The 10068-nt window shown below is 42.0% G+C and overlaps 1 protein-coding gene across 1 annotated transcript; it reads left to right on the top strand.

Annotated features, from left to right (window-relative positions):
• The first annotated feature begins 1202 nt into the window (after positions 1–1202).
• On the top strand, positions 1203–4619 carry cdk5r1b (cyclin-dependent kinase 5, regulatory subunit 1b (p35)). Its single transcript, XM_037754278.1, has 2 exons — positions 1203–1512; positions 2596–4619. Exon 2 carries the CDS (start codon positions 2794–2796, stop codon positions 3706–3708), a length of 915 nt encoding a protein of 304 aa, XP_037610206.1. The 5' UTR covers positions 1203–1512; positions 2596–2793; the 3' UTR covers positions 3709–4619.
• The last annotated feature ends 5449 nt before the right edge of the window (positions 4620–10068 follow it).

Here is a 10068-nt window from a genome sequence, read left to right as displayed (position 1 = left end):
ACGTCAGCGCGTGACTTGCATTGTTGGGGATTTAAAGGGCTTCTGGGAAATGTAGTAATATTTTAAAAAATGGGTCGTAAACATGTAGCAGAGGCTGAGATGTGTTTACCATGTAACTTCTGTGTGTGTGTGTGTGTGTGTATATATATATATATATATATATATATATATCATGTATTTATATATATATATGTATTTATATATATATATCATGTATTTATATATATATCATATATTTATATATATATATAATGTATTTATATATATATATCATGTATTTATATATATATCATGTGTTTATATATATATATAATATATTTACATATATATCATGTATTTATATATATCAAGTATTTCTATATATATACATGTATTTATATATATATATATATATAATGTATTTATATATATGTATCATGTATTTATACATATATATCAAGTATTTATATATATCATGTATTTATATATATATATATCATGTATTTATATATATATATCATGTATTTATATATATATATATATATTAATGTATTTATATATATATAATGTATTTATATATATATAATGTATTTTTTATATCTATATAATGTATATATATATATATATATATATATATTTATTTAAAAACATTAATTTAGACCTACTGAATATAGGCAATAGTTTTCTATTAATAGTCTACAACAAACCAATAATTAGATAGATAGATAGATAGATAGATAGAGGCTAGTAAAAGACTATATACGGAGATTAAAATAGGACAATGCAATACAAAGGATAGAAAATACTCAGGCTTGCCTATAGAAATATGTAATTTACCCACTTCATATAAATGCATATGGGTGAATGGTGTTGATTAGATTGGTGCTACTGGTGATATGAAGAAAAACATCCTCTGAGTTCACCGGGTTCAGTTTGCATGTGCAGCTCCTGTGTGTTGTGTGTTGGACTATAGATGTGCAGCTCCTGTGTGTTGGACTATAGATGTGCAGCTCCTGTGTGTTGGACTATAGATGTGCAGCTCCTGTGTGTTGGACTATAGATGTGCAGCTCCTGTGTGTTGTGTGTTGGACTATAGATGTGCAGCTCCTGTGTGTTGGACTATAGGAGGAGTTGTTTCCCAGCAGAGAGACGCAGAGAGGCGCTCCACCACCGCCTTTGCGCAAAAACCCTCCTCCTCTCAGCCTCACAGCCAGCCAGTCATTCAGTCACACAACACAACATCAGCCCAGCAGCATCCGCATCTCAGGACCAACCAGGAGCACATCTTCTTCATCCCAGCATCCATTCCACTACTGCCTGCCATCGTCTGCGCACAGACCGACACCAGGCTGCTCATCCAACATCCAACGCTTCTGTGTTTTTTTAATTTATTTTTTGTGTGCATCGACTAGGATTATTTTCTTTGTTGCATTAATATTCTGGTGGATGGTTTTATGTTTTTATCGTGAGGAAAAACTGAGGAGCATCATCATTATACAGCGAGATTCTATTCTCATTACGCAGGAAGATCTGGTGAGTCCCTTTTTTTGTTTTTTGGATCATTTTGGTGCTGAAAGTTCAGATTTATGGATCCTTTATATCTGGAAACAGATGATGCGCAGCTGTAATTAAGAAAATATGGAAATATATTGAAATAACTGGGGATGTGAAGTTGCAAACAGATAAATGCAACAAACATATTGTGAGATATTAACAGATAGGAGGGAATATATCCTTTATTTCTAAGCCACCGCCTATTATGGCATCTTCATTTCGACGCAGCTTCAGCACCACGGAGAGCACCCGATGTACACAACTCCTCATCACACTGCAAGGACACCAATACATCCTTTTAAAGCTCATTTTAGTCACATTAAAAGCTCGTGTTTGGGAATGTATCCTCCATTGATGGATCAAGATTAACATCATGGTGATGGAATGAAGCAGCTTTGGATGCTGCAGTCGTTTAGATTCTGCAGCGAGGAGCAAAATATGTCGTGCAAAGAAAGAATCATACATCTTTTTGTTGATCTATAGCTTTAATTGATTAATACATCATATAACCTTGCACTTTAATATGCACAATCCTGTATATGCATGAAACTCGACCTTCACCTGTTCTTAAGGTGTTTACGTCTTCCATTTTAGGGCTGGCTGCGTGGTTCGCTCTGACTCGTCGGCCATTGCACATGAAATATGGATCCCTCCTTATACAATTTTCATGATTTTTACCATATAGGATCAGAGAAGGGGTCGGCTACTGCAGATGAATATAAAATGAGGCACATTTTCACGCTAAAATGTTGATGTTAGGATGCTTTCATGCATCACATGCAGCAAAGGAGGGATCTATACTGCTTGAATTAATTAGTATGAGCTAAAGGCTGATCCATTCCACCACTTACTGAGTGAGATCGATATAAACCTGAGGTTCAGTCAGATAAACCACTCAGCACACATTCATGAGGACATTACAGAGCTGATTAGCTGTGATATTGTCTGAATAATCTTAGATCTAATATGAGATTAAAGAAAGGTTGTTTGCTCTTTCTGGATTATCTAAAAGATCCTTCACCAATTATTTCTCTGATTATTGATCTTTTGTGCTTCCAACAGTGGCCATCAGGAGACGCAGACAGAGAGCTGCTCACTGGATCATTGTCTGCAGGCCTTCGATGCCCAGCGGTAGCCTTTAGCCGGGACCCACCAGCTCCCAGAAGCATAGAGGCTCTGAGACCCTCAGGATCTCCCCTGGCAGACCCTCTTCTGACCCAGCGCGGCTGAAGCCCCTGGAAGCCTCCCCACACAGTCACCATGGGAACCGTGCTGTCTTTGTCCCCCAGCTACCGAAAGGCGGCCCTCTTCGAGGATGGGCCGGCCACCGTGGGCCACTACACGGCCGTCCAGAACAGCAAGAACGCCAAAGACAAGAACCTGAAGCGCCACTCGCTCATCAATGTGCTCCCGTGGAAGCGGATTGTAGCGGTGTCGGCCAAGAAGAAAGGCTCCAAGAAGGTGCAGCCCAACGGCACCTACCAGAACAATGTCACCCACCTGAACAATGAGAACCTGAAGAAGTCGCAGTCGTGTGCCAACCTGTCCACCTTCGCCCAGGATCAGAGCACTCCGGCTCTCACCAAGGCCTCCAACAACAACAACATAGTATCGTCTGTCAAGAAGGCCCCTCTGACCAACTCCAATGTGGCTCCCGGGACCCCCAAGAGAGTGATCGTCCAGGCCTCCACCAGCGAGCTGCTGCGCTGCCTCGGGGAGTTCCTGTGCCGGCGTTGTTACCGGCTGAAGCACCTGTCACCCACCGACCCGGTGCTGTGGCTGCGCAGTGTGGACCGCTCCCTGCTGCTCCAGGGCTGGCAGGACCAGGGCTTCATCACCCCCGCCAACGTGGTCTTCGTCTACATGCTGTGCCGCGACGTGGTCTCCTCTGAGGTGGCCACGGAGCACGAGCTGCAGGCCGTGCTGCTCACCTGCCTCTACCTGTCTTACTCCTACATGGGCAACGAGATCTCCTACCCTCTGAAGCCCTTCCTGGTGGAGAGCTCCAAGGAGACCTTCTGGGACCGCTGCCTCTCCATCATCAACCTGATGAGCGCCAAGATGCTCCAGATCAACTCCGACCCGCACTACTTCACTCAGGTGTTTGCCGACCTGAAGAACGAGAGCCAGAAGGAGGAGGAGAGGAGCCGCCTGCTCATCGGCCTGGACCGGTGAGGGGATGCTGGGGGGGGGGAGCAGAGGGGGTCTGGGGAGGTGGGGCATACTCCAGTCTGGCATTTTGACAAGTTTGGAAGATTATTTGGGATGCTATTTATTTATTATTGTCCAAACTGAAGTGGGATTAGGCCAATTAGGAAGTCTTTGTATCTAGTGAGACTGAATCTTTCAGCTGGAGGTGATTTAAAATGAGTTTTGAGGGATAACAGTTGCAATGGTCACCTAAAAATGGCTTCTTGAAGACGTGTAATTATCAAGGCCAAATTCTATTTTCAAAGGATGGATTTTCTGTAAACCTGAGAATGAAAGCTATACACAAAAAAATGCCAGACTTGGGTAAATCCTTTGCTAACGTACAGATATATATATATATATCTATACTGAAAATCTTAAAAAAACAATTCAAACATTAGAAAGGGAAGCGTACATCTACAGCAATGAATGTGGAGAGGACTGAGGCTGCGGCTGCGGCAGCCTACCGGTGACCTTCTGACTGTTTGACGATGTGATGTCACTGCCTACTGCAGGAGGGGGAGGGCCATCGCCTGACTGGCTTTCTTCACGCATCACGGATGAGCCCCCCGGCTGCAAACTCTGGCTCTTTCGACCGCCAACACCACGTCCCCCTCCATTAATAATGCGGATACCACTTTTTTTGCTGCGATGCATATCTGAAAGAACAGCAGCGGCACATCGATGCTGGATCCATATTTTTGTGGGTTTCTGTACAACAGGACTTCTACTGGACGAGGGGAGACTGGATGGACAATAGTGGGACTTTAACTAAGGAGGACAACAGCCAGAGGATGTATGATGAGTGGTCGTACTGTACTGTGTGTGTTCAGAAAGACCTTTATTTTCATCTAGAAAAAAAAAAATAAACCAACAAGTTAATGGATGTTTTACTCCCCAGAGGCTTACACCTTATGGCGGCTTATTTATTGCTTTTTCTGGAACAAGTTTTCTTTCTTTTTTCTTTTTCTTTTTTTTTTTTTTTACTTAGAAATGTAACGTTTTGCACGTGTGCCATGCAATTTTACAGAGTTTTTCCGGGGAGGGAAGGAACAATCTTCTTCTTTTTACTTGATTTGTAAAACCAACTGCATCTGCATTTAGAGAATGCCGTGAACAAAGTGACACTAGTTTATTTAGCTATGCTTGCTAAAATAGGCTATTTGTTTACCAGGGAAAATTCTTTTTGTACTTTTGTCAATTTTTTGGAATGATTTTGTGCTTATGATTCAGCGTAGAAAATGTTAAAAAAAAACAGTGCCATATCTTTAAGATGAAGAATCCCACATGGTCTGAGAACACTCTGTACTGTTTGTCCAGCTGTTGAATGATGGGATGGATTTTCATCTACTACTAACTACTTACTGACACCTAATTTATTGCCATTTACGTATTTATTTAGGCACATTTAATGTAAAGAAAGATTGCGATGAGAGACTTTGAGGAGGGAAAGACGGGAGGAGAATATGTTGCTGGTGGAGCAGGTGTGCTTATCTTTGGTGGGAATGAAGATTGATCTGGTTTATGCAAATGAATGTTGCTGGAATTACCTAATTAAAAAAACAATCTGACCATCACCAAAGTGACGTCATCAAGGACACCTTGACAGAACAACACATCATCGACCTTATACTCAAGAAAAAGCCCTTAAAGGTGCAGTGTGTAAGATTTGGCGGTATCTAGCAGTGAGGTTGCAGATTACAACCACCTGAAACTTCTCTCGTGTGCCAAGCGTGCAGGAGAACTACGGTGGCCGATGCGAAAATGCGATGTGAGTTTGGTTTGTCCTTTCTGGGCTACTGTAGAAACATAGTGGTCGGCTCCATGAAGAGGACCCGCTCCCTATGTAGATATAAACGTCTCATTCTAAGCTAACAAAAACACAACGATTCTTAGTTTCAGGTGATTATACACTAAAGAAAATGTATTAATATTATATTCCATTTCTGCCAATAGATCCCCCTAAATGTTACACACTGATCCTTTAAAACAACATCTTTTTGTCCTGCATGAGGAGTGAACCCAACCTGCTAGTCCCACATATCAGACAGAAAGCACACACACGTTTCCAGGGGATAATAGATTACTTCAACGTTCAGCATCGCTGCAGAAAAGCACAGCTCACCTTGAGGATGATCCATCAGCATCACCTCCGCGTGAATCAAATGTGAGGCGGCGTCACATCCATCTCGGGGCTGCAGGGGATGAGGCGACCTCTGCAGGAATAATCAATCACAGAAACCCACTAGACTAATGCTGCAGCGTGCAAACAGCAACGACATGACAACCAAAACAGAAAAGCATGCAGAACAATTGTATTTTCATGTTACACAGGAGACTAGTTCCTCTCTCTCCGTAATGACTGCAATCACTGGAGAAGCTACAGTATTTCCATGAGAAATGTTCTTCACATCTCAATATAGACAAATAGTGCACTCTTCTCTTTCTATAGCAGTGTTCTGAGAGTCTGTCTACTGGAGCGGTGATGCATAACAAAAGGCTTCTGTCATGTTTTAAAGTTGTTCCCAGAGGATGGAAGCTGCTGTGTTGGTGTGAATCAGAGACAATGAGCTCCTCTGCTGTGGGATTGTGCCGTTAGATCAGTGAGAGAAAGTTCATTTGGAGTGTTTGTACCGGCACAACAAGGGGGGACTCGCACTTTGGATGGGCTTCTGCCCCGGCAGATAAAAAGCAGGGCGTCGGTATAACGGGCCTCAAGAAGAGACCCCCAATCTCTCTGTCCACTTTCCCCCCCGACTCACTTGAAATGTGCCATTTTTTTCCACTTTGCATCATCGAGTAGTTGTTTGAGACTTTCAAAAGCTTATAAAATATGAAAAAAAGACTCAAGTGATAGTTAAAGATTTCTGTCAGATTCTTTTCTGTATCTTGTTGCGTACTTTGTAGATAATAAAAAAACGAAACAGTGGTTAAGAAGTTCAAAAAGGGAGGCATTCAGTGGCTGCATGAGTGAGCGAATGTGTGCGTGTGAATGACGGCGTTTTATTTGTACAGAAGAATGTGTGACATGTTGTTTTTCTTATGGACGTGGAGCATACACCAACCACACCGGTACTGTACTAGGACTTGGTTTCCCCTCGGCGGGGTGAGGGACGGGTGTCGATGCTGTTCAATAAAAATGTTCTTTTTTTTTTTGGAAAAAGACAAAAAAGCTGTTACTGTAATTGAAACTTTTTTCAGTTAGTTTCTGCTTATTTTAATTTATTTTTGTACTGTGATGGAAAAATAAAAATGCACTGATCGTTCAAAGGCGGCCCATTTGTCTTTTTGTGCCTCCAGGTGAGACCTCGTTTAGTCTGAATCTGCACTTTGCAAACACAAGATGTGACATTTAACATGGAGCCACTGGAGCTTGACGGTTGACTTGGGGGTTAAAGGCCTTTGCTCAAGGGCACCTCAATCCACCTTAATTGTAGGGTTTGTGGTTTGATCTCCACCTCCACATGTCCACAGGTCAAAGTGTCCTTGAGCAACGACATTAAACCCCAAATTGCTCCCAATGTGTGTGTCTATGTGGGAAACATTTAAGTTGCACTGGACAAAAGAATGTAAACATGAAAGACAGCAAAGGAAAATGATTTCTTGTTCTCCAGATGTTCTCATTCATGTTCACCATTTGATTTCCTCTCTGATAGAAGGTGTTAATATGTGGAGACAGTTGCTCTGGTGCCTGGTTAATGGAGCTAAATGCGAGATCGGGCCCAGTAGAGTCTGATTGCAGCCGTGGGGGATCACGTATATCGTTGGTTTATGTAGAACAGGAACACCCACGTCGCTACTGACTTCTTTTTTTGCCCAGTAACTGTATTGTCCTGTTCGTGTCAGTCAAATCGGGGGGTTTCCATTCAGTTCTAAGTACGATTTAACTCACATTTTGTCAAATTCATAAATCATAGATACACAGCATGATTTCAATTTTTCCTGTCATGTTCTACAGGAACGCCCCCCGGCGGCTGCAATCAGACACGTCTCAGATTGGGAGCATTTTTATTGCCTTTGTACGTCTCTCAACATGACAATGACTGAGCTGGTGGCTCGCAGCTAACGGTGCTAACAGCGCTAATAGTGCAAACAACGGCAATAGTGCTGACAGAGCTTACAGTGTTAACCCGAGGGGGAAATGGAGGGTCGGTGCTACGCTTCTGCAACGGCGCTGTCGGTCGGGATGGCATTATCAGCTGTAACCGTGAGCTAGCCAGTGGGGCACGCTCACATGCACTAAAACTTGGATTACAACACACACAGAGGGAGAGAGACTTCATTCTCTGCTTAGGTAGACATTACTCCTCTATATCTTTACATACACAATAGTTGTTTGCTGTTACATTATTGCTCTGGATATCGTATAACGCATGTTGATGTTGACCCATTTTGATAAGTATTAAATACTTGACAAATCTCCCTTTAAGGTACATTTTGTTAATTACAATTAACTATGGACAATCATGCGATTAATCGCGATTAAATATCTTAATTGATGAACAGCCCTAATGTTTACGTTCCTCCTAATCACAAATATGTGGATAATCTTTAGAAACCAGTGTCTAGTTTTTCCACAGCTACTCCACAGTGTTTCCATGTCCCCAAACTGCAGAGCGGTATCTCCAAATATAGTGAGCACCCCCCCGACACAGACAGATTAGTTTGGGTCAGTTCACTCTTTGCATATCACTCTCCGTCCATTAACTCCCATTTATTTAACCACCAGGTCAGTCAGTGCTTAGCCGCTGCCCTGTGGGGGAAAAACCCAGAGTCATCCCACTCCTCGTCATCCATCAACCAGTGGATTATTACCCCCTGCTGAGCTGGCTGGTGATGGCTGACACAGTGGCAGTGGGAAGTGGCGTTGTCATGCCGACTGCAGGGGTTTTAGCTGTTTTGTCGTCACTCACGGTGAAACAGCTGTTAGTGGGTGGATTATTGTACCGAACAGCTCTTCCCAGATATAACCACGTCACACGTTACAGAGCACGGCTGGCCTCGGGACACATCTGAGTCAACTAATGACTTCCAACAGTTTTATCTGATCAACCACACGCCCGTAAACACGCTGAGAAAATGACGAAAAGCAGCAGCGACTGATGCAAATAGATTTATTAATAAAATGATTAATGAAATATTTTTCATCATGGAACATCATGGGAATCTGCATTTATACAGAAAGCACAAACACCGCTGAAGTTCCCTTTAGACTTCTGGTCTGGATATTACAGGATATTTACGGTACGGAATCACAAATATGCAAAATATAAACTTAATACAAAATTAGGCACATACTGAATGAACTGTGTTTACATACAGATTCTGCTCAAAGCTCAAAGAGTATGGAATAAATTATGGAAAAGAAAATAGAAGTTGTTACCCTTTGGCTAACATGGACGGGCTTGATAACAGAGAGTTGTTGTGAAGACTAGAGGAGAAGAGATGAAGACAATGGCACAATGTTGACATTCATTCATAAAGGAGTAATGAGGAAAAGTGATTTTTACACTTGCAGTAAAGCTGATAATCATTATAATGGAAAAGTAATCGTCTCTGATTGGGTTTGAACACCAAAAACAAATCATTACAGGATAAATCTGATGGTATTTCATATTCCAACAGTGAAATAACAAGTATTGTGTGTATTATTGTCTGATATCTCTTCTTCCTCTGTACCATAGAGCTCCATTAAAAACACATCAATGAGCCTCGCTGTGTCACATGTTCCTTCATCACCATGAACAAACACACTGTAGTTTATTCAGACTCAATCACACACACACTGTCCTGCTGCCACTGATACGCACTAGAGCACCACATGTGGATTAATCCGCCACTGAAAGTAGTCCCCAACAAATGCACTACAGAGAGGCAAAGTCCCGCCTCTTCTTGTGGACTTTCTTGACTTGCAAAATTAATTATTAAATTGACAAACATCATATGTGTGATTCATGGAGCAATTCAAACAGGATCAAAAAAAATATTTATCTCTCTCCGTCCCACGGTGGTCCACCGGAAGGGGCGGGACTTCGCCTCTCTATTTCCTCTTGTTTGAGTAATGATATAAACTACAGTGACCAGCTGTTTTAAGAAATGATTTAGCCCTTTAAAAAAAAAAAAAAAAATGAAACTATATCTTTGTGAGCTGTTTTTAAAGATTTACACGTCCAGTAGGAACCAATGAGCTTGCTGCAGTAGCACAGGCCAACACAGTCTCACGTCAATTCGTGAAATAGTCACGGAATTGAATCTATTTGATTCGTCTACACAGACAGGAATTTCCCTTTTTTTTTCTTCTCGTGACGCTCAACACGACTTTCAACGACACGTGATGCATGTGTC

This window comes from Sebastes umbrosus, chromosome 20 (genome assembly GCF_015220745.1).
Source record: "Sebastes umbrosus isolate fSebUmb1 chromosome 20, fSebUmb1.pri, whole genome shotgun sequence".
Lineage (NCBI taxonomy): Eukaryota > Metazoa > Chordata > Actinopteri > Perciformes > Sebastidae > Sebastes > Sebastes umbrosus.
This window is presented reverse-complemented; position numbering and strand designations above follow the sequence as displayed.

What these genes read in the sequence shown, in the direction of transcription:
- cdk5r1b (XM_037754278.1), top strand. Translation starts at nt 2,794, where the DNA reads ATGGGAACCGTGCTGTCTTTGTCCCCCAGCTACCGAAAGGCGGCCCTC.